Here is a 26,349-nt window from a genome sequence, read left to right as displayed (position 1 = left end):
CTTAACAAAATCAAAGTCATAATACTTAAGAAAGAAAATGGATACTTCTGTTAAATAATGCAGTCTCCCCAAAGGGGCTAAATTAAGACATTAAATGAAACAATGAAACAATGAAAAAAGCCATACAGGTTACTTCTCAAAAAAGTATCATGGATGCTAGCACTGCTCTGCTGCCAAGATAATCTTCCAAAAGTAAGTTACTTTTCTCAGAATAATTGAACTTCTTCAAAAAGTTATTCATGACAAAATCACTGAAATTTAACAATTTTGATTTTATTGCCTAGATACAGTAAAATTCTTGTGATTTGCAGTTCAGAATCACAAATGATGAATATTCTCAAAGCTATGCATTAGAACATCATAGCTTCAAGTCCATCTTCCATAAATTTTTTATAAAGGGCCATGAATTTGGCTACAAATGCTTCCAGGTGATAAATAGCTTTGTTGCCCAGTTGTAAGCGGTGCTCATAGAAAGCTGCCATTTGTGCGACTTCTCCTTTTAGTTGCCCATCACAGTTGTTCAGAAGTTCAGACAGAAGGCCCTAAAATAGATGACAAACACTAATAGTTCAGAGGTGGATAATTATATTCTTTGAATGTATGAAACAAATGGAATGCTTGGAATAAAACTGAGTTTGATTAAATTGTGATACATTGGCCAAAATGTGCCAAAACTTATTTGCATATATAGTTGCCACTAGCAGAGCATGCTGACTGTAGAACAGGTATGATGTAAGTTGGTGATTTAGTCTATTATTTTATCTTATTAAAAAGAGGTCTATAAAGGTTGATCAAAACTATAATGATCCAAGAAAGTCAACATTCATGGGCTCCTCTATTGAATATGGTATATGGAACATTGCAACTTGGAATGTATCAAAATAATTAATAGGAAAGATGTTACATTTATGATATTTATAAGTATATAATCAGAAATACATAACAGATTTGAACGACTGTGATCTGATTTTGTGGAATATAAATCTAACACATATCTCAGAAATGATGGCTTGGTGTTATCTAAATTATTACAAGTATGTATGAAAATAGGAATTCATAGACTAGTGGCAATAGTCCAATGAATGGTGCCAGTGAAAGAACCAGGTATGAATTTGGGGTTTAAATGTACAGTCTTATGAACGAATGACATCTGGGGGAAAAGCTATGCTCTTAACTAGCCTGAATAGGGTGGGAATGAGATGAGAGAATATATTCAACGTGTTTGCGCCATATGGAGACCAAAAATGAATTTAAACTTGAGTTAGAAAAAGGTCTATTTGAAATATGCAAGTTTAGTATAGACATTCATATAATCCCATGGCAAAGAGCTGAACTGAAAAGCATGACTAATTTGATTGTTTATGATGCATGATAAAATTAGTGAAGAGATCAAAGCCCTAAAAAGCACTTATGGGGTAATGAAAAAAAAATTGATCTATGGGAAGAATGGACATAAAACCAAAAGGAAACCATAGAAAGTACAGTGAATTAGGAAGACTAAGGGAAGAGAAATTAGAAGTCTTTTCCATAAAATCACATCAAAAGTCAGATTAATTTCCCAACAGAATGATTATAAAAAGGATGTGAATAGGAAGCAGAATCTTAGAACAAAATGGAAAGAATTATGTTGAAAAGTGCTGCAGAAGTGTGTGAATATATGCTGACAGAAGTATGAAAAGCTATTTGGTGGAATGATAAAATGGATAAGGAAAAACAAATTTACCACAGAATGATTCCTGAAAAAAGAGGGTGATGATAATAAAGATACTATTTTCATTGTATTATTTCCATGATGTTTTCATTGTGCTGTAAGGCTATTGTTTGTTGCTTTTTGAGTATAAATAGTAAGTGGAAAGCATAATTTGGGAAGTGAAGGTTTAAGCCACGCCAGTGAAATACAGATTTTTGCTTTTCAGCAGATTATTAAGAAAATTGTATGAACTGAAAAAATATATTATACATTTGTTAATAATCAAGTGAATAAACCTGAACTGGGAATATTTTGTTTGTGGATTGATGAATGAACATGAATTGTATGCCAGTAGGATACAATCATGCAAGACAATAAATTTAATGGCAGTTCACCAATAAACTAGGAGTGAAACAAGAATGTCCAATGCTCTTCTTGGTCATTTATTTGTAGATACACAAGCAACAAATGCTTGTGGTACTTCAGCTAGCATATTGGTTGAAGAAAGGAATGTGTGTGTACTCCTGTATGAAATTGATGCTATATAATTGGTGAGAACCCAAATTATTCACAGTGAATGTAGAATATACTATATGATGCAATGAGTGGTATGAATCTGAAAATTAATATACTGAAGATCAAGAAAGTTGTATTTCACAAAGAAAACAGCATGAATGACTGCAAGGTTACACATAAGCAATGAAAAATTAGACATAATAAATGAATTCATATACTTTGGCAGAATGTTTACTAAACCCAGAAAAATGGAGAAATCTTAAAAACATGCATATGTTGGTAGAAAAGTAGAGAAGGATAGGATGTGTCTAAAAACTCAAAAATGAGTGTGTATAAAAGTATGCTTCTGGTGACTGTTAAACAGAAGTTAGAGCTAGATAGGTCAGGAGAAACAAAACACTTGAACACAGCAGAAACAGGATACTTAAGAGTACGGGTGGTAAAACAAATAGAAATGCAAAAAAATCAAGGATGAATGGGTGATGAATGAAATCGATTAAATAACAAAAGTTGAAGAATTTAAAACAACTTTGTCCACTTTAAGTTTCTCCTGCTGAATTACAATTGCCATAATCCACAATCTGTACATTCCTGGAGTGAACTGTTGAATCTGTAGTCCAACATATGGATTCTTGGTTGGAGAAAGCTAAGAAATAATTAATAGTCTTTACAATTATCCATGAGATTTTTTTCAACTTTAATAGCAAAATCTGATTTCATACAAGAATATCAATAGTTCTTTGAAGATATAAAAAAAATGCTCAAACTGTTTATTCTAAACTTGATCCTTCTTGCTTCCCCACTGTAATTAACATTACCCACAATTAATAAACCAAATAGGAATCAATAAAGTAGTTACCTTTATTATAATATCTGCAGGAATACAATGAGTTAAAAGTTCATAAAGTCGCCCACGGACTTCAAATAGTCTATTGGAACAAAATTAAAATATTATCAAGCTACAATTTAACTCCAGAAAGTTTTAACTTATTCAACCAATTTTTATGTAATAACCTTTATTGTGTAGCCTTCACACTCTATCTCAAAATCTATTTTAAAAGATAATAACTATAATAATTCAATTATTAAGAAATAAATTTCTGCTCAGGAATTGCACATATTTATCTCCCCTTCTTTTAGAAACGTATAAAAAGTTAAAAAGTTAAACTTCTCCCAAATTATAATGTTCTGCATCCTTGTATCTATTAAAATACATTTTTCTGTCTTCAACAGAAATAAATTTATTTGCTCACAACTCAAATGCTTCTTTTTGGTCTTTCATTTCTGAAAGGATCATTTTATTTATTTTTTCCTATTGGTGAGGATAGAATAAAATGTAGAATAGATTAAACGCAATATTTAAGTGGTAAAAAGGTTTGTCCTAGAATTAAAAATACAGCGATTTTAATGTTTTAAAAAATCTTCAGGATTACCACAACTGAATCTTAAACTGCATTATGAAAATCATAGTGCCCATTTAGGGAAAAAATAAACAATTCAAGTAGTTCCCTGTCAATGGTTCAAAAATCCAGTCTACAATCGAGATGGCTTCAGTCTGTTTTAACAACAAAAACAACAATCTTGGAGATTTTAAGAAATTTTTGCAAAGCCCTTAAGAACCTCTATTCTAATACACTGTAAGAAAGTAGCAGGAGGGTGTCCGAAAGGTGCTTTTTCAAGAGGCAACTGGACTTTCTGGTTTTTCTTTGAAGCTGTTTCGCTTCTCACATAAGAAGCTTCTTCAGCTTTGAGAAGCTTCTTGGATGAGAAGGGAAATGTCTTCAAAGAAAAACCAGAAAGTCCAGTTGCCTCTTGAAAAAGCACCTTTGGGACAACGATGACCTGGATGACTGAGAATCTCCATAGACATTCAACAAGGTGGTGGCAAAATGAGACTTGTTGTTTTTGGAGCTCAATATAACCACTTTCCATGACTTCTCCAACACAAATGCTTCCTAAATCAATGCCAAACAATGGATCCCTATATTACAGGGGGAAAAAGCAATGTCTATGATGATAAAAAATAATAAAAAATCAGGAGACTAGTAGCATAAGCTTTCATGAGCCGCTAATGCCTTTTTAAAAATTTGTTAGTTGGAAAGGAGTTATCAGATTCCTGACTGCATTCTGCAAATCTTTGTGAAATTACTGAATACAGGTTATCAATGACATGCAACCACAATTTGATGGATACTTCTGTCACTAAGCGAAGCAGTTGTTAAATGAGTTTATCCAATTTTACTATCTTTTTTGCCATAGTTATTATGAATCTGGTTCCCTGCACTGATTCAGATTATCAGAAGCCTCCTGGGAAGATCACAAATGGTAATCACATGACCCTGGGACACTGCAACATACAAGTTGCCAAGCACCCAAATTTTGATCACACGATTATGGGGACACTATGACAGTCATAAGTGTGAGGGCCAGCCACAAAGTCCCTTTTTTCAGCGCCGTCATTAACTTCAATTGAAGTTAATTTTTGAATTGTCAAAAATCGAAACTACCTATTACAGCTTTTCTCCACTTGGATATGCTAGCTAGAATTCTGAAAGCTGTAATCCAAACATTTTCAGAAAAAATTAGGCTGGGGAAAGGTTGATATATACCCGTGATGGCAAACCTATGGCACGTGTGCCGGAAGTGGCACGCAGAGCCATCTCTCCGGGCACGCAAGCCGTTGCTCTTCTGGATTCCGGTGCGCAAGCCAGCTGGTCTTCACTTGTGTGGGAGTGCCGGAAACCAAAAGAGCAGCCGCCTGGTGCGCATGCACATGCCAGGAAGATGATCTTCCAGTATCTGGCACGTGCATGAGCACCGGCCAGCTGTTCTTCCACATATGTGCCGGAAACTGGAAGACTAGGTGGCCGGCGCACATGTGCGCGCCAGAAACCAGAAGATCATCTTCCCAGCACACGCATGCACACCAGCCGGCTGGTTTTCTGGTTTTTGGCGCATGCATGCGCATTGGCCAGGTGATCTTCGCGTACACATGCGCACCAGAAACAGAAAGACCAGGTCACCAGTATGCATGCTGGAAACCGGAAGATCATCTTCCCGGCACGAGCTTGCACACCGGCCGTCTGCTTTTCCGATTTCTGGTATGTGCATGCGCACCAGCCAGGTGGTCTCCACGCGTGCATGCGTACCAGAAATCGGAAAAGCAGGTGGCCAGTGCGCATGTGCACACTGGAAACAGGAAGATCATCTTCCTGGCACACGTATGCACAACGGGCAACTGCTCTTCCTGTTTCCAGCACTTGATGCCAAAAAGGTTCGCCAACACTGATATATACCATAATACTGAGTCAAAAAGAATCTACCTTTTGTTGCTGAATCGTTTTTAAAGAGGCAAATAGCTATCTAAATTTGATGTTCTTAAATTGCTGAAGAGGAAAACAGTCTGTTTTTTAAGCATTAAAAATACACCAAAAAGTCCTAAGCAGTCATTTAATCGGCTCTGCCTAAAGCCACACATATAAAAGCTCAAAATAATGTTCACATAGAAGAAAATCTATAGTTAAAATCAAATTGCATGTTTTCTTTTTCTACTAAAGCATAACATCAACATTAAAAAATAATGGGGACTATTATAAAGTTTTAATGGAAGCAGGCAGAAGAAGTGACTCAAAGTATCCCCATTAACATCAAAGAGAATTCAAACTCTCCAAATTAATTATAAAATGCTGTCAGTCTTTTCTGCAAATACAATATATAATGCCACCACACAAACATATGGCAACCAGTCTACACTTCCTTTCTTCTGTGAAAGGGGATCAGCAGCTAGAAAAAATTCATCATTTTTGTCATTTATAGATGGAGCTTCTTCATTGCTCCAAACAAGCAACCTTATTTTACAATAGCTTAATTCAATGTAGCCATTCTGAGATTGGCCACTACTATGAAACCATCTGTTGAACCTGCCAGAAGGAAAGAGGGTTCTAACTTCTAACAAATTGGAGAAGCAATGAAATACTCAAACCACCCCAAAACAAAAGATCTAATGAAGTAACCTAGCAGAAAGAAGATGTATATCGATAAATCTGAGTAAGAAAATATACAGATCTACTAGCATTAAAGCAACTACTGTTGCTAAGAGAAATTACTAAATATTGTTATCTACAGTATTTTAACTGCTTAAAACATAGGAAAATGTATAATACAAGATTATGCTTTTTATCAATGGAACCCACTATTTATTGTTCATTCTTTCCCAAAAGAGATTCCTAAAGTCTGCGTGAAAGAAGTACTAGAAAATTAAGAGACTCTGTGAACAATTTGTTTTTAAAATGGATATATTCGAAATGAGCAAAGGCCATAAGCCACCGTATTGACATTGTTCACTGATCCACTAGTACAATAGCACAATCTTATAATTGGGACAGCAATTTAGGCTGTCCATCTCCATTAAAGCATCCTTGGTGGATGATTTTTTTTGAGCATATCCCAAAAAAAGGGAACCCGGCAACACCCTGGGGGTGCAGCCTTACCATGAAGCCTGTTCCACTTTTGATTTTTTTTTTTTTTTACATTTTCTTTGGAAAACTACATGCTAGATACTGAACTTATATAAAAAAAAATGCTTGCACCTATTGTTAAAAGCGACTACACCCAGAACTGTAGGAGCAGTCTAGGCTGGTATCCATCATCAGGATTTGAACAGGTTTTATCAAACAAGTCAAAGAAGAGTAAAATAATAATAATAATAATAATAATAATAATAATAATAATAATAATAATAATAATAATAATAATAATAATAATAATAATAATAATAATAATAAAAATGTGTTCATTTATGCTCCAGATTTGAAAAATGTTAAGTTGACTATAAAAACAGGGAGTGTGTAATTAGTAGGCTGACTAATGTGCCATTGTATTTTATATAATCATGGTATTGAAAAGTTCAAGCCTTTGCTCAGTGAAGGAATAGGAGTTATAGCATCCTCAACAGATGGCTAGTTAATCCTACTTGTACTCATCCAACAAGAGAGCCCACAACTTCTCATTGTCCGTTTTTACCATTAGGCTTGTATTTTCTACATCAATCTGCTTTTCTGTATCTTAAGCAAATTATCGTCCATCCTGCACTGTGAATGAGAAAACGGATCTCAATGTTCGACCGGTGCTTTTATATTCCTATGTCCTCAATTGTATTTTCTCAGGGTAAAATATCCCCAGCTCCTTCAATCCCTCTATAAAACATAATTTCAAGCTTCCAATCATCCTTTTTGCCCTTCTCTGAAATTGTCCCTCTTTTTCTGAAGCTTTGGGATGCAAAATCTTTTTTTTTTTTCTTACATTCAATCATATCCAGTTCTTGGAGACTGTCAGGGCACATCTTATTTTGAATGCATCTATTATAAACTGTTTTATTATTATGTAGCACAAATACACACACACACACACGTTTTAAATTTAGTTACAGTTATCTTTTAAACGATCATAGTATTAAAATCATCAGTGTAAATCTTTAGTGTCAGAAAACGTATGTGTTGTATTTTGCAACTTGACATTTATCAATGTCATATATTATTTGCTACACTCACTTACCTCTGGGGTGTCTGCTGACTGACAATAGCATTGGCTGTCTCTCTCAAATATACTTCCCAGTCAGCCTCAGAAATGTCTTGATCAGGCGTGAAAGGAAGCCTGTGAGACAAGCAGTAAAGACTTGCTAAGATTAACTCGGTGCTGTTTATTCCTCTCCATATCCATTTTAAAAAAAAGCAACTTACTGCTGTACCCTGCATGCCTCACACATCAGAAGAGCCTTTCTGAGATTCCTCCCAGATTTTTCAGCAATTCTCCGAGCCAATTCTTGAGGAAGAGTCACGCCTTCCTTCTTGCAAACATTTGATAAAATGGTACAGATCTAAATATTTGGAAGATAAACATTAGTTTTGCAAACATTTGCTTTATAAAAGCTTACATATCACTGCATTAGTTGATGCAGGAGTAAACAAAGAGGCAAGTCCCTATTTAAGAAAGATATCAGTTTGGAGAAATCAGCAATGAAGTACTGATTGCCTGGGCTACACCTACTAGTTCCAGTTCATAGTTCAGTTTAATACTAGTTCATGTATTTCTTCTTTGCCTTCTCTCACATATACCTTAAACCAGAAGCTCTAAATGTGATCTCTTCTGCTATACCTGTTTTCAGTGCTTCTGGTTCATAGGGAATAATTATACACTGGACTTTTTGCAGTACAAGAGACATAGAAATATTTTAAGCACTCCAGTTGGCAATGCTGTGAATTTCTGGATTAATCAGCCCTGTTTATCATAAACCAAAGACCAACAGGCATCACCAATTAACTGATTCAAAACTGGCAATTGCCAGATAGAATTTGATCAGGGAACATTTCAATCTGGCACAAAATCTAACATCAGAGAAAGGGGTTGGGGGGAGGGGTAGGTTTTACCAGCACATGCTATCTGAAAGTTTAGATCCCTCTATTTTAGAGATAAGTTGGAAGACTATGCCCTCGTGAAGATTTATAAGAGAAGAGTCCTGCCACTTTCAACTACTGTTTTGCCTCTAGGACAATGATGGTTAACCTTTTTGCCATTGCATGCCAGGAGAGGGGGTGGGTGGGGGAGGTTAGCCCGTGTGCGTAGCCACACCCATAATTCTATGCGCCCGCCCTGCGCATGTGCACGCAACCCACACTCCCCCCCCAACACCTGGCACACGATGGCTGGTAGGCCCATTTTTCCTTCTTACCTAGCTCCAGATCCTCTCTATGCATCTGGGAACGGCGAAAACAGCCTTTCCCATTCCCTCGGAAGCCCTCCGGAGGCCTGAAAGGGCCCATTTCCCAACACCCGGTGGGACAGGAAGTGATGTTTTTTGCTGTCTGCAGCCTCCAGAGCCTCTCTAGGAGTCTCTGGAGGCTGGGGATAGCAAAAAACATCACTTCCTGTCCCACTGGGAGTTGGGAAATGGGCCCTTTCAGGCCTGGGGAGGGCCTCCGAGGGAGTGGGAAAGGCTGTTTTCACCCTCCGCAAGTGCATAGAGAGAATCTGGAGCCAGGTAAGAAGGAAAAACAGGCCTTCCCCCCCTCCCCCAGGCCCTCCGGAGGCAGGAAACAGCCTGTTTCCCTATTTCTGGTGGGCCCAGAAGACCCGAAAATCAGCTGGCTGGCGCACGCATGCGTGCCAGAGCTGAGCTGGCAGGCCCACTGATATGGCTATGCGTGCCACCTGTGGCACATGTGCCATAGGTTCGCCATCACGGCTCTAGGACCCCACCACATTCCTTCTTCACAGACTGTATCCTTCCATTCCAGACCTTTCCAAAAATATTACATTCCTCTCCATGTCTTTGAAGAAAACAAAGTAAGCATAAATCTATGTTATAAAATTACATTCACATTTAGCAACAATGTTAAATCTAGGCAAATTGGATAAGCATAAATAGTTCAGAAAAAGACAGTAAACAAGGATTGCTCAATTTGCATGCTAAACTCCATGCAAATAACACTGAAAAAAAAATCTGGAAAGCGATTCATCTTCATCATGAACTTACATCTCCAATACTTGGAGCGGGGACTCGCACTGCAAGGCATCTACTCCTGATGGGTGCAATGACTTTTGATGTAGAATTGCAACAAAGAATTAATCTACAGGTGGCCATATATTTCTCCATTGTTCTTCGCAATGCATGCTGGGCATCCTTTGTAAGCTTGTCCACTTCCGTCAATAGCACCACTAAAAATAAATGAGCAATAACTTTTAGTTATATTCTCACAGTGTATTATCTTAATTTACTTTTACTACATCTGAATTCAGAAGCCATGCATTTATGAGGTTGAGAATAAGTTTTTCACCCCAAAATTTCTATAAATATTCTAAACACATGGTAGTCCATCCTATTTATCCTCCCAATGAGAATGACACCCTCCCAAAAGAATCTGCATTACATATATTACTAAAGATACAAAATCATAGCACAAGTAAGCAGTTACAGACTCTTGAGGAAAGTCATCAGTGCTCTGGCATGGTGGAAGTGAAGTTTATATACATAAAAAGCAGATGGCTGAAATCAGCCTTGCTTAGATTTGGGCAGGATGTATTGATAGGTATTACTGTTCTTTCTCTTTAACCAGCATGCTACTTTTCAGTCATTACTGTGGTGATTAAATGCTGGTTTCAGCTAATAAGGAAGGAAGGATGTACTCTGGTCTATTTACACCCACCCTTTCTTTTTAGCTTAGGTTGTTGCTTCTGAATAGTTCATAAATGGGCTTATCTCTATATGTCAGTTGACTGTTAATTAGGCAGACTGCCAAACTTCTAGGAATTCTATTGTATTCTTAAATTTAGTTTGCTCTAAAATCTTAATAGCTTCCTAGTTGAAATTGTGATTGAACCTATTTGTGTGCTTTGAAATTACTGTTTCATTCTTCACAAAAAATACTTTTTATTTAAGAGTTTACAATCCTAATGGTTCATGTATTCTCATAGACCATCCATCTATTCATAAATCCAAAACTCATTCCCCTGTTTCCCTCAAAATAAGACATCTCCTGATAATAAGCCCAATCGGGCTATTGAGTGCATGGCAATAAGGCCAAGCGCTTATTTCAGGGTTCAAAAAAATATATGACAGGGTCTTATTTTCGGGGAAACACGGTATTTCTGCCGAAATTTTGGCAAAACATCTCTAAAGGGTTTTCAGGATTTTATAAAATGCTCCATATTTTAGCCCTGATCATTTTAGCCAACCTTATATTCCTTTCTTTTGCTCCCAACAATTTTAATCTTTAGTTCCATCAAGTTGCTGTCATAGAATTAAATTTCCATGCACTTTCTTCCTTCATAATTTTTTTCAAAAGTTTTAGAAACGCTTTTTTGTAAATTAAAAAACAGGTTTTCCCAGGACTTTTTTCATCTCTTGATTTGTCATTTTTGTTTCCACTCAGAGGTGGAAACAAACAAGAGATATTCTGTCTTTTAATCCCCAATTTCTTTATTTTCCAATATTGTCCATGAGTTAGGATTTGTTTCCTTTCCTCACCCTATCCATAAATTCTTCCACATTTTTGTCTGTCACATCTTCCGCTTCTTCTTTATAATCATTTTCAAAAAGTTCATTTACTGATACAGAGATTATTGCTGTCAGAATTTACTCAATTTTTTAAAAGTCCTAAGATTCCAAATTTGTCTGGTTCCTTAATCCATTTTAAACTTTCTTAAATTCTTATTCAGCTTTTTGATATTTGTTTTATATTTCTTCAGGTTTTTAAACTGCTAGCTAACTTTTCTTCTATTTGGGATGAAGTTTATCTTATCAGGTAGTTTTTCAAACTTGCAGTTTGACAGATCTTTTAATTGTAAAATAATTGTAATTTCAACGATAAATAGAAAATGAAGTGATAAAGCTTTAGAGGTTCTATTATGGTTGAGAATTTTATGGTTTCCTTCATCTCCTCGTGCTCAAGAGGAACTGTCCAAAACACAAGTAGGTGATCTCTCATCCTCAGTTTATCTAGAAGGATTCCATTGGACCACTGCCTTACTGGTTGTTAGGACAGCATGGTTTCCACTGTTTTGGTGATGTGTAGTTCACCATTTTCCTTATCCAGACATCTTTCATCATGCCTTTTGACTGCCAATTGATGCTTGAGGATGCATTCTGCAAATCTACCTATTTTTCCAACACTGTAGTTTTTGAAATCTTTATACTAGATGTTGTTCGTGATCCCTGTTTTGTCATTTCTGTCATCTTTGGAGGGTTTTCTTTTGTTTATAAGCTACGTGGTCTTTTAAATTTATTTTTATATATGGAGAATTATCCTTTTTATGGCTGAAGTGTGATTGGATGTGTGAATAATTTTTAATGAATGTAAGAGATAACTTACTTTACACACTACTATATAACTGTTACACATAATCAATTTCTCCAAACAATCCTGCTTAGGAAATCTTACAACTGAATAAGTTTGTAAAAATAACTTGCACAATTTATGTACAGACCTTTAAAATCACGTTGAGTATTTGTCTCAAGTTGCTGTGACTGTGCAACTGTCTTCAGCAACTCCTGTATTACAACTCGGTCACTGTTCCCTGCATCACTGAAAATTAATATAAAAACGTATCTTTTAAAAAAAAGATTTTTCTACAACTTCCACAATTCCCAGAAAGTATGACAAATAGAATGCTGAGAGTTGAAGTTCAGCAGCATACTTTTCCTCATATTCACATTTATGCAAAATAAAGTTGTAGGGAGTTCAATGAGGTTTCGGTAGGGAGGGGTGCCTTTGAGTCAGTATTGACTTCTAGCAACTGTCTGAGCAAATCCTTGCAGTTTTCTTGACAAGATTTTGAAAGTGGGTTTATCATTGCCTTCTTCCTAGGACTGAGAGGCAGTGACTTGGCCAAAATCACCCAGCTGTCTTTGTGCCTAAGGCAGGACTAGACTCATGGTTTTTTGTTTTTAACCTGGTGCCTAAAAGAGAACACCAAACTGACTCCTTCAGTGGTGCTTAATCCCAAGAAAACGCACACAGAACTCTTTCCTTTATGTTCTTAACATAAGCATGGATTATAAATGTACAGACAAATGACACAGCTGTCACTAGCAGATGGAATATTCCAGAAATTTACAACTATACAGCAGACCTCTTTAGTTTCAAATAAACTATGGTATCAGATTGGACATTTTAATATGCATTATGTCTTGTTTTCCCATTTTTCTCATTTCTTCTCCTGAAAATTACTTACTTTCAAAAATGTCAGATGTACTGAAAAATAAAATTCACAACTTTTTTGCTTCATTAGTGATGATGGTAGCTAGTTTTTGCTGCATAATTTTCCTAAATAATTATATTCTTTAAATTTCAATAGGTTGTAGCTCCATTTGCAATAAAAATGTGTAACATTGTAAGTACATTCAATAAGTTTTGTCTAAATAAATTTTATTTATTTTATTTATTATTTTTATTTACTAAATTTTTATGCTGCCTATCTGTCCTATAAAGTGACTCTCGGTGGCTTATATTTTTTATTTTATACAACATAATCTTATGTGCAAATTAAGTTACAATAATATATTTTATACAGTGTACACAGCATACAGTATATTTTTCATTCCATTTTCCCAAATATTTTTTCCTACCAGTATCTTACTTCGACATTACTGGAAATTTTAATATATAAAATTTACTATCTTCTATATTAGAATTGTTAACTTTTTAAAGTGAAATAAGTATCATTTAATACAATAATATTAATCAACTGCACCATTCATAAAAACTAAAATTTTACAACTAAAATTGCATTTTCTTTAAACACTGCATTTTCCTGCACCAGAAACTAGATATTCAGAGCTGATTACAAGCATACCTTGGATTAACTTCAAGATGGTAGTTGCTTGCAATAGTGCTGATTTCAATTTTCTTTTTAGAGGGTGCCTGAAAAGAAATGATACTAAGCAAGATGAACTTTAGGAGATCAATACTAATGAGATGTAGCTCACATTATTGAACAAAAACAGTACAGTTTTTTTTTAATTCATACATATCAAGCATGGTGTGCTTTAAAATAATTCTGCCTTTCGTTCCATTTTAGTTTGAAAAATGATAACCTTTTCTCTGCTTTTTATTGCTTGCATTAATTATATCTCTCTTCACTTCATAGGAACTGCCTCTGAATTTCAGTGATGAAAAGGCTGTCTGCCAAGTTTTTCTAAAGTTGGGTGAGAAAAGGAACTTAGAAGAATAGCAAGGACAGATCAAACCAAAGAATAACCTATATTTCAAATGAAGAGATGCTTTAAAAGTTGATTTCCATCAAACATCACATAAGATACACAGACACTGGATGCTTCAATGTATAGTTTTTTCCCCAGTGGCCCCCTTGGAACTCGATGACCAAAGCCATCGGAATGCACATGATGGGGGAGGCTGCCACAGTAGTATATTACTTGCTACTGAAAAAATGTAGCTAGATGGCAAAAGCTAAACTAAACAAGGAATTACGACGAAGACCTTTTTTCACTTTGTTCAATGGTTTAGGCCCTGACATACTGGGTTTCAAATCACACCAATTATTAAATACTGACACTTTTGATTTTCCCGATTAAAATGAAAAGCATTTCAAATATGAAGTGACAGAAGGAATCTCCTTAATAATGTATTTACTGATGGTTGCTTTACTCTCCAAGCTACTAACCAAGCAAAAGAACTCATTCTGACTGTTGAGGCATCATTTTTTTTAAAAAAATATTTTTTATTGAATTATCACTGTGAGAAACCATTAGAAACTGTAAGGAAAAGCACAAGAAAGCTAGCTGATCTCTTGATCATAACTGCTGATTCAGAGTGAAACAGCACAAAGTATAAACTAGACTAAGCTAGGCCAAATTATTTCCAGTATCATACAGCTGAAGAAAGATAATACCACAAATCAATATTCTCCAACTAAATTTTCTGTAGAAGCAAAAGCCTATGGTAACAGAGTCCCACATGTTTGGCAGGACAAATACAGGCTACATTATAATGGCAGACAATAACAATTCCACTATTTTCCGCATTTGTCAGAAACTAATTGAAATAGAATGTTCTTTAGGGCACTGCATTTTAAAAACGGCTTTGACAAAGTGAGGTACATTAAGCCCTCAACTTATTGGGACATGAACTTCCATCACTAAGTCACGCGCCATAAAGCGCAACCACATCACCTAACAACGGCAATTTCTGCAGTTGACCAAATCTCATGGTTGTTAGACAAGGCCACTGCCTGTCGGCTTCCCCACAAAGTCAGTGGAGAAGCCAGCAGGAAGTTGCAACTTGCAGGCAGATCACAAGCAGGCCACCAAGCAGGTAAGTGGCTGCTGCTAGATGGAGAGGCATGAAGATGTGAATGAGGATGTGAGAGAGGTACAACAAGACCCAGGGGAAGCTGCAAGAAAAGCATGATGAGGCCTAGGAAAGGTGTGCAAGCATGCACGGGAGGCAAGGCAAGACTCAGGGAGGGTGTGAGTGCTAAGCACAGAGGGGCTAAAGGAAGGTGCACAGATGGTGAAGACTTACCCCAATGACTTGCAAACTTTCCTGCCCGTTTTCCCACTGATTTTCAAAGAAAGGGAAGGCGGCAAATGGAGATCACATGATTGCAGGACACTGCAACTGGTCATAAGTCCTGATCACAATCATATGACTGTGGGATGCTAGGCTAGCCAAATTCTGACAACTGGTCATAACCACCATTTGTTCAGTGCCATCATAACCTTGAATGGTCACTGAATGAATGGTCATTGCGCTGAGGACTACTTGTACACCTAGGGGAAGCTGGGAAAGGTTTTGAAGATACATAAACTGCTCTAATCAGATACATTTGAAAGAGCTGACCAGAGAAGAAAATATAAAGGGGAAGCATGATTTTAACACTCAAATACCTTGTTCTCTGCCCTAGAAACAGAACTAGCAACTATCTATCAAATTATGGAGAAACAGATTTCAAGTCAACAAGAGAAAAATCTTCCTACTGGAAACAGCTGTTTCACTACAATAAAATGTGGTGGACTCTTTTGAAAAACTGATGCGAAGGTTAGATGGCCAATTCTCAAGTATGTTACAGTTGAATTTTGTACTGAGTAGGAAAATAGCTTTGCTGATTCCAAAATCCTATTCAACTCCATGGTTGATGACTTCTATGAAATGTGCTCTAACTGCCAATGTAAACTAGAAACTGCACATTTGGAACTGACTGCACATTTAGAAACTGCATATTTGCTTTGTATTGCATAACATTTGAGTTACTATTTATTACCTGATGTCTTGTCAAGTAAATTTCCTAGGCCTTGGACATTTCAAAAACAAAAAGCTGCCATAAAAGCTAATATAAAATCAGAAATGCATTTGGGGAAAAAGTCTCAATGCAAAACCAAAAAGAAGAAGCAAATATTATATACAAAAGCTAAAACAATCAAGAGCATCATAAAAAATAAAGCAGAGATTTAAATCTAATAGCAAAATAAATAGTCTTATGGCTGAACAAATATCTTTAGAGTGATAATGCCAAAACTACTCTCTTGCCATCTATATTAGTTTCTAATAGAGATAGCTTTAGGGCAGCTTTGCCCTTACCAAAATCCAGGTGTGTTGGATTTCAGCTGCTATAATTACAATCAGCATGACAATTATCGGAATTAAAGTCACACATATTCTGAAAAATATCAAGTTCAACAATATGGCTTTAGGAAAAGAGATGTGACAGGGGGTCCCGATATCCAGGCCGTGGCCCGTTCAGAACCGGGCCATAGAAGCGGCAGGTGAGTGCACACAGTCCAGTGGTGGGTCTCAAAATTTTTTACTACCGGTTCTGTGGGTGTGGCTTGGTGGACGTGGCAGGGGAAGGATACTGTAAAATCTCCATTCCCTCCCCAATCCAGGGGAAGGTTACTGCAAAATCCCCATTTCCTCGTGATCAGCTGGGACTTAGGAGGCAGAGAATAGATGGGGGCGGGGCCAGTCAGAATTTTTACTACCGGTTCTCCAAGCTCCTCAAAATTTCCACTACCGGTTCTCCAGAACTGGTCAGAACCTGCTGAAACCCACCTCTGGCACACACACACAGCACCATTTGCGTGTGCAGAGGGCAGGCAAGCGCACGTGCACAGCTCTATTTGTGTGAGTGGCGGGCGCGCATGTCGCCGCTTGCATAAATGGAGCTGTGCATGCTCACCCACTGGTCATGTGGAACCATCCCCTCTTTCCCTCAGTCCACAAAGCTGGAAAAGCTGGAGACAGCTGTGATAGAATATAGTGAGGAGGTGGATTCTCAGAAGGGGGTGCATTTCAGAAGAGTAAGAGGCAATTTAGCCTAGAGATGATGTGTGAAAGAGCAAAGACAGTTCCTCTCTAATAGTTCACAAAGTTTATGGTAGGTGTAGATAGTAGATAGTCTGGAAAGATTTTTGTCTACAAGTATGAAACTATAAAGACCTCAGTTTGGAATAATTGCTATGTGTCATTCTTGGTTTTGGGTTTGACATGAGTGTTATCCAAATTTTGCTGAAGTACAACTCCCAACACCAAGCACTAAAAGAAGGGTAGGTACTGGCAACAGCATCCATCCATTCATTTATCTCTGCAGAGAATGCTTTAAAAATAGTCGATGTCTACTGTATATGTATCATTCTCTCACCAATTTTTTATTGGGAGGGGACCCAAAAACTCTTCCTATCCCTACCCTGTCAGCTTCAGAATCCCTGGAAATGTTTTATTTCTATTCCAGATAGGAGCGGTGGATATATTTAGAATGGCATAAAGAGCCATATAAGCTCATTAAAGCTGTAATAATTACAATGGACTCCCAAATACCCACAACTGGTCTAGAGCAGGGGTCTCCAACCTTTCAGACCTCAGGGACCAGTAAATTCATAATTTTAAATCCCGCGGATCACTAATATGATCTGCCTTATGACCGGCTGGGTGGGCATGGCTAGGTGGTCATGTGACTGGGTGGGCGTGACCAACTCGATGTCACTCATGTCGAGGGGTGACTCACCAGCTATTCACCTCTCCCCTCCCAGCCACTCCTCGCCTGCCCTCCCGGACTCCTTACGACCCAACAGAAGCCAAGCAGCCACCATGAGAAAGAGTTGACAAAACAGCTGGCTCAGTTCAAATTAGATCTGACTGAGAAGGAGGCTCAGCAGAAGCACCACACTGAGGACTACAAGCATAGGCTTTCCAAGCAGAGGGAAGAGCTGTAGGAGTGCAAGGCCAGGTAGCGGTGCCTGGATGATCAGCAGGCTGAGATGGTCAGCCAGTTCCATGCCGTGATGCATCCCACTAGAACAAGGCCCTGCAGCTCTTTGCTACCAGCGGCACTTCCGTCCAGCCTTCGCCCAAAGCCCCACACCAGGAGGCTGAAGCAGACCCCAAGTTGGAATTTCTGGCCCCCTCTGACCCGCATAAAAAGACTCCGAGGGGGGAAGACTCTCTGCAGCAACACAAACGTTCATTGCACGTATCCGGCCCAGGGGCTGTAGTTTGAGGACGCCTGATTTAGTGCAATATAAAAAATGAAAATAATTTTTCTGCGGACCATCAAAATTTTCTCACGGACCACCAGTGGTCCATGAACCACCAGTTGGTGACTGCTGGTCTAGAGGATGTACTATATAGGTAGCTTCTTTAGGACTGATCATATTTTCTCTTTGTTCAAAGAAACCTGGGATAATTCCTTTTCTTAAGTAATCAGTCACAAAGGACTTCCAGTGAAAGCATGGCAAGCTAAATACGTCTCAGTGAAGAGTGGACACATGACAGGAGACCATAACAATAGCAAAGAACCAGGGAGTAAACTGGTTCTTTGAAACCTCCCACAGATAAGGAGAGGACAGAATATCCCACACATATGCAGAGATGACTACTCTTTGAGAGGAGACCGCAAAATAGCAGTCTTCAGCAGGTCTGAGTGCTTGGAGACACATTAATCATCAAGCTTGCAATCTCAGCCAGTGCCATTAAAGGATGCTAAATTCCTAATCTCACTTCTAATTACTTTTTGAAATTGCTTATTTAAATATCTTAATGCTATTAGAGGTCTTCGGAATGACAAATCTGAAAGATATGTATATTCCTGAACAAAATAAAACTTAACTAAATAAATGGAAAAAGCTAGACAAGATTTTGAACTAAGAAAGTTCTAAATGAATTAAAGTTCTGGACAAATTTGTAATATTGATACTTATACTGTAAAATTTTGGAATTCACTATATAAAATTAAATAGATTTTTGTGACTACCACAATTATCTTGACTACCACAAGTCATAATAGAAATGAGTCATGAAAAGCATAATCAAGTGAATACAGATTTAAGACATATTCCACAAAACATCTTGTCAACCTCTTCTCACTGATAAGCTGAAAGTCATCTAACAACGGACCTGATAAGACTTATGCTTATATAAAAAGCTCAACTTCTATATATAATTTTCTTAAACACTTAAAATATTTATTTTCAAGATATTTCTTACTGTTATAGTTTGATGTTCAATCCTCAGTTTTTCTACTCCAGAACCATACAGCTCTCTTAGTAAACACATTATTCTTGTCTTCTTTCCAGCTCCTGAAGGCCCATAAACTAAGAGATGAGGAAAATCACCACACTGAACCTGTCAAATGGAGCATACACGAAGATATTACTTTTATGTTTAGATTTCACATAAATAAAATGTGGTCGCCTACTAGACATAATTTCCACCAAGCCTTCAGATTGCTTCAGTTATATCTTGAAGATTACTGATGTTTTATTCATAAATCAAGGACACACTTATACAGGTAGCCCAAATTTTGAGCCCAAATTTCCATTGCTAAACAAGGCAGATGTTGTGTGAATTATGCTCCATTTTATGATTATTTTTTTTGCCATGGTTGTTAAGCAAATCACTACAGTTGTTATTGATTTTGCTTGTAAGAAGCTCCCTAGGATGGTTGCAAATGACAACCCCAGGACCTTGAGATTTTGCAACCATTGGAAATACATGCCAGTTGCCAAAGTTTGATCATGTAACTGTGAGGATGCTGCAACAATTATAAGTGTGATATAAGTGTCAAAACTCATTTTTTCAGTGCTGCTGTAACTTTGAACGATCATTAAACAAATGGTTATAAGTCGAGGACTATCTGTATAGAGTTCAAGAGGATAAACCATTATTGAGAGTTGTCAATATATAATGCGAGTCCCAAGAGATTCCTGGCATGTCAGGATGAGTATATTTTTGGGCTTTTATGGAACACAAATCAAAACAGATGTCTGAAGTAATATTAAGTTGCAGCATGAAGTCCATTTTCAAGAAGCAATATAAAGAATAGCTGAACCTCACAAAATTATTTGGAACGTAGCAAAATTGAGAATAGAGTTCAATAGCAGAATTTATGTTTTTAAATCAAATTTGCCAGAATCATATCTAACACTCTCAAGCTAAATTCTAGGTAATCTAGTTGATTATGACCTAAATGAACCAATAGCCTGCTTTAGCATAATGCAAGCTCTTATATTTCCATGGTAATTTATTCATAGGACAAAATTATGTTGGGCTTCATAACTGAGTTAAACATGGGGTGATGTTTTGTTTTTTTGGATTAGTAAATTCTGTGAACCCAGCCACTACAAATTGTAATTATCAAGGTTTCTGTTTTAGCATGTTTTATAGCTCAACTATTTGCCATTTATTCAACAATTCATGGCTAACCAAGCCTTGATTTAATGTAAGCTGAAGACTAGGTTTAAAATAGAAAATTCAAATATCATAAGCTCTCTACAAGATACACTTCAAGGTTGTTTAATTTGCACTGTGCCTTTTTATTTTCAGGCTGCTGTACCAAACTCAATTAAAACTAGGTTCACCAAATCTTACATTCTGATCTGTCTGAGATCATAAAGGCCAAGAATGCGTTTTGTTTAAAATGGATTATTTTCATTCATAAGCAGTTTCAATTCATCCCTAGCTTTGCAACAAAGCACTTTCAAATTTTATTCTGGAAGTATACGATGTGTTTGTATTTCATCTTTTGCATGACACAACCTTGTAGAGAGGTATCAGGCATAAACAGTTATCCTCGGATGTATTACATCTCCATAAATAAGATTTGAAATACCATCTAGCATCAGAAGGATCAAGTCTGAGAGGAAGAAATGGCAAACGGTAGTGAATAATGGCTACAAAGAGAGATGATGTAACTTAAGCCTGCCAAAAATGTGTATGTTCCAATCCAAGTACCTTATGCTTTCAAATTTAAAGGAGAACTTAAGTATGGTATAAATGTTCATAGAGAAACCTTTTAAGAAAATATTTTATGTCTTGATGAGATTAAAACATAAAGAGCACTTTCAAAATCCAAACTATGAGATTTATGTTACAGAACGTTCAAAATCTGAACTATAAAGTAAAGCAAATCCCCATCTTCAAATAGTTCATCATTTAACCATATTGGCCATAGTTCAAAATAAGAGTTCAGTTTTTACATTCCAATGGGAAATAAGCATATGGGAATTAAACATTAATACTGCATTGATCTAACATTTTATTTCTAATGGGCAATGACTTGGATCTAAATATATCCACAAGTCATGCTCTCTGCAGTGGAACTGTAATGTTATTAATAATCACTAGATGATGAACATGGCTGGGATACTTAAGAATATAAATGCTGGTCCATTCATCAGTACTATTAAGCACAGCCCTGGGACCCTCAAGATCTCTTTGAGGCCCCAAATTGGGTGAAGCAACAACAACAACAACAAAATAGGCACGGAAATTTTGGCAAGCTTGAAGATTTTAAGACAAATATTTAAGATATGCATGCAGATGGTTTTGGTACCCATTTATCTTGTAAAACTCCTGAGCAACCGCATCCCACCTAGTCCATGAACACCTGAACAACCCCATATCAATAACCAAGATCTTGGCCACTGTTGGAGTACAACACTGAACATGTCAAGCTTTGATACAGATTTGGAATCAACAAAAATAATATAGTCTTATTTACATTCAAGGGTGGGGACCTCTTACAACAGCTGCGTTGAGTTGATGTACATTGAATTTTATTGCTGATTGTGAGTTTCTGGGGGTTTTATTTGAATATGGACAGTTTTAGTATGTTTGCATATTGGAATTGAGCTTGTTTTTATGGAATTTTCATCTCAACTTGTAATTCTTAATGGAACTATGTCTACATAGAGGAAAGTATGCAGTGGGTGCCCCAAGGTTGTCTTAGGCCCAGTACTCTTCAAAAACTTCATAAACAATTTAGTTGAGGGGTCTAGAGGCTAAAACATATGATGAACAGTTGCAGGAGCTGGGTATGTCTAGTCTAACGAAGAAAAGGACTAGAGGTGACATGATAGTATTGGAGCATATATCCAATATTTAAGAGACTGCCACAAAGGAGAGGACAACTTATTCTCCAAAGCACCAGAGGGCAATACAAGAAATAATGGATGGAAACTTATCAAAGAGACATCCCATTAGAACGAAGAAGAAATATCCTGAAAGTGAGAACAATTAATCAGTGGAATGACTTGCCCCCAGAAGTTGTGGATGCTTCATCACTGGAGCACCCACAATTTCTGGATGTTTTTAAGAAGAGATTGGACAGCTATTAGTCCAGAATGGTATAAGGTCTCCTGCTTGGGCAGGGGCTTGGACTAGAAGATCTCCAAGGTCCTAGATTCGAACTCTGTTATTCTGTTAAGGTCCTAGATTTTTTATTCGAAAGGCAGCCCCGTGTACAATACACTGCAATAATCCATCCGGGAAATTATCAGAGCATGACTGTTGAAAGATTGCTTCTGATCAGGTAAAATCACTTTAGATCCAGGTAACCTTGGAGGTGCAGAGTGCCTTTTACCAATGGAACAATGGAACAGCTATGGAACTAGCCGCATTCTCCAATTATGAACTTGCTCCTTTACAACACACACAGACACCACTCAGCTGGATAGATGAACTATCTACAAACAATACATCCAGTCCATTAGTCTGCCCAAGTACTGTTTCAGAACTGTAATCATATCATTTGTGTTAGATGAAAAGGAGAAATAGAGCTGGATATCACCTGCATAATGATGGCACCTTAGCCCACATCCCCAGATTAGCAACAGCACTTAGACTTATATAGTGCTTTACAGCCCTCTCTAAGCGGTTTACAGAGTCCGCATATTGCCCCCAACAATCTGGGTCCTCATTTTACCGACCTCGGAAGGATGGAAGGCTTAATCAACCTTGAATTACCTTTCCCAGAGGCTCTATGTCACTGTTAAAAGAGCATAAAGTCTAAAATGGAACCCCAAAGGGATCCTTATCTGAATTTCCCCAAAGCAGATTAATATAATAGAATGTAAATGGCCATCCAAGTAGGAATGGAACCATTGAAGTCTAGGGTCACCATGTGCCAATTCTGACAGCCTGTCCAAATGGACAACCGTGGCTGACTATCCAAAGCCACTGAAAGATCCAGGCGGCCCAAAAGGGTTGGATTCCCTTTGATTTTTTCCCCCACAGGATGACCATGGAGGTATCTGTCTATACATGTACAAACATGATGTTAATACATGTTCTTGTTAGAGATTCTACCCTCAAAACGATGCTATAGAGCAGAGGTCTCCAACCTTGGCAACTTTTAAGACTTGTGGACTTCAGCTCCCAACTTTGGGAGTTGAAGTCCACAAGTCTTAAAGCTGTCAAGGTTGGAGACCCCTGCTATAGAGCACTGCACACCAGAACAACTAGACACAAGGACAGTTGTTTCCCGAATGCCATCACTCTGCTTAACAATGAATTCCCACAACACTGTCAAATAATTTACTAAGACTGTATTACTATTATTATTATTCTCTTCCTTACTAGTATCTATCTCTTCCCACTTATGACTATAACCATGTTGCTCGTATCTTTCCATTTATATTGTTTTTGTTTCCTATGATTTGATAGCTTATTAGCATCCTTGACTATCACTAAGAGTTGTATCTTTTTATTCTTGTTGAATGTATTTTATTCTCCTTATGTACACTGAGAGCATATACACCAAAGACAAACTGATGTCTCCTTGTGTGTCCAATCACACTTGGCCAATAAAGAATAAATCAAGATAGACGTTGTTAAGTATCACTTCGTGGCTTCGAAAACGCCCTTTTCCACTGAAAAGTGGCCCCCTGAGAATAAAAGATCTTCCAATGGCTAAAACAGAGGTCTTCAAACTTGGCAGCTTTAAGACTTGTGGACTTCAACTCCCAGAATTCTCCAGCTAGCTATGCTGGCTGGAGAATTCTGGGAGTTGAAGTCCACATGTCTTAAAGTTGCCAAGTTTGGGGACCCCTGGACTAAGAAATAGGGAGCAAAAAAGAAATGCACCCGGGGGATGCATAATGCAACGAGACATTATTTCTCCTCTTCCTCCCTCCCCCAAGTAGGAAAAGAGCCCAAACACCTCCGCCTCTCACCAGATTGCGAAGCTGCGCCGCCTGCTCTCGGTGATAGTCTACTTTGCAGAGCGAGGTCGGCCGGTATTTGTCCAGCCAGAGGCTCATGGCTGCGATCCGCCGACCCAAAACCTAACGGAGTGAAACAATCGGATTGAAAAACCGCGCGCTACCGCCGCTAAAGCTCTAGAATTCCCGCCCAGTGCGGGCACCCCTAGCACCGGAATGGCGTAACGGCGCATGCGTTCTAATTGAGCTTTCCGCCTCAGTTCGCCGGCGCTCATTGCTTTCCGGCCTCTTGTCAGCCTCGGCTGTTGTTGTTGTTTTTAGTACGGTGGCTGGGATGGGAGAAAAAAAAAAAAGACGCGAACTGCCGCTATTGGAATCGAAGGTTGGCGAATAACCGCATTGCATGTGCAGAGCACAGAAAAAAGTGCGAGGATGGAGAAATCCCTGCGATGTACGGAATTTCTCCCATCAATTTAAGGAATTCCTGCGATTGGAGGAAATGTAATAAGCCTGTGAACTAGGCTTACAGGCTTATAGTGTGTGTCGCATAACCCTTTTATCCGCGATTAAGTGAATCGTGCTTTATTCATCCCAGTTTTCATAGATCTCATGAACTCTTGAGCAATGCATCAACCTCCCGGGCTAGATTCACATAAATTGGTTACCACTTGGAGAAGAAGCATAAGAAAATATTGTGGTATGAGTTAGACTGGGAAACTGGGATGGAGTGGGGGCGGAATTCCGGCAAAAGGCAACTTGAATATTGGGAAAACATATAGAAACACTTCCACGTAGTCCCCAGAAACCGAGGTCTGGATTTTACCTTTTTTGTACTGCAAATTGTGCAAATCCAGCCATTCTAGGATATAGTGTTCTTTTGTTTGATTTGGATTTTGCATGTCCTATGACACTGCTGAACATAATTTGTAAATCATAAGTTTGTGTGAACTAGCTGGTTGTACTTTATGTACTACTAATGAGAATCCAACTTGAGTGCAATTGCTTATATGCTGTTGCTTTGTTTGGTGTGTCATGTTGTAGGAAGTTAGCACCCACCCCTTTCCTGGAAGAGTGAAATATTTTAGAAAATATGAAAAAGGCAGAAATATGAGAAGCATATTTTACAGACAAAGCAGCTCCCACCTTCCTGCCCCCCACCCTTTGTCAATGGGCCATTAAGGCTTGGGCCAGTCTATTCTACATAACAAAGATCTACCTCCTTCAGGCAGAGCCATAGTAGGAATTGCGAAAGATAGGATTAGCCCTCTACACAATAGCAACAGAAACTAACACAATGGGACCCATCTAGACGAGGCTCACCACATGGCACCTGGGAAGATTGCATCAGCCAGCAAGACCCCCACCCCCTGGGAGTCTGACAACCAATCAGGATACTCTTTCGTGGCCCCAAGAAATGCAGAGCCAGAGAGAGCATAAAAACCCGAGGATTTACTGTATCTGCCTTTTTCTGTTCAGGAACTCAAGCCATGTGATCCTGTCCACCATTAAACCATCTTTCCAAGCAGTCTCCATGTTTCTAGTGTCTGTTTTCCCCACTTGGAGCAGAACCCAGAAGGATGTTTCTTCCAACAATGTGAATCCAGCAAATTAGGTTGAGTAAACCATGGGTAAATCAGCATGGGTATACATATGCCCTGAAAACACAGCCTATATGTGTTTTATATGAAAAAGGCAGAATATTATATTTCCCTGGGATAAACATGTTTTGAAGCAGCTCCCATCTTCCTGCCCCCATCCTTTGTCAATGGGCCATAAAGGCTTGGGCCAGTCTATTCTACATAACAAAGATCTGCCTCCTTCAGGCAGAGCCATAGTAGGAATTGCCAAAGATCCAACAAAGATAGGATTAGCCCTCTACACAATAGCAGCAGAAACTCACCACATGTGACCTGGGAAGCATGTGACCTAGGAAGCACATGTGACCATCAGCCAGCAAGGCTAGCTAAGACCCCCACCCCCTGGGAGTCTGACAACCAATCAGGATACTTTCGGGGCCCCAAGAAATGCAGAGCCAGAGAGAGCATAAAAACCCGAGGATTTACTGTATCTGCCCCCTTTTCTGTTCAGGAACTCAAGCCATGTGATCTTGTCCACCATTAAACCATCTTTCCAAGCAGTCTCCATGTTTCCAGTGTCTGTTTCCCCACTTGGAGCAGAACCCAGAAGGATGTTT

General features: G+C 38.1%; 1 protein-coding gene across 1 annotated transcript; it reads right to left on the bottom strand.

Moving 5' to 3' along the window:
• Positions 1-252: 252 nt before the first annotated feature.
• Positions 253-24,610, bottom strand: RFC3 (replication factor C subunit 3). Its single transcript, XM_034411286.3, has 9 exons — positions 24,168-24,610; positions 19,201-19,338; positions 13,556-13,623; positions 12,188-12,285; positions 9,738-9,919; positions 7,945-8,081; positions 7,760-7,858; positions 3,066-3,135; positions 253-542 (listed from the first exon to the last, which is right to left on the bottom strand). The coding sequence occupies exons 1-9, from the start codon at positions 24,252-24,254 to the stop codon at positions 351-353; spliced, it is 1,071 nt and encodes a 356-aa protein (XP_034267177.1). The 5' UTR covers positions 24,255-24,610; the 3' UTR covers positions 253-350.
• Between the last annotated feature and the right edge of the window lie 1,739 nt (positions 24,611-26,349).

Source organism: Pantherophis guttatus, chromosome 5 (assembly GCF_059756535.1).
Source record: "Pantherophis guttatus breed Tessera chromosome 5, ASM5975653v1, whole genome shotgun sequence".
NCBI classification, from domain to species: Eukaryota; Metazoa; Chordata; class Lepidosauria; order Squamata; family Colubridae; genus Pantherophis; species Pantherophis guttatus.
This window is presented reverse-complemented; position numbering and strand designations above follow the sequence as displayed.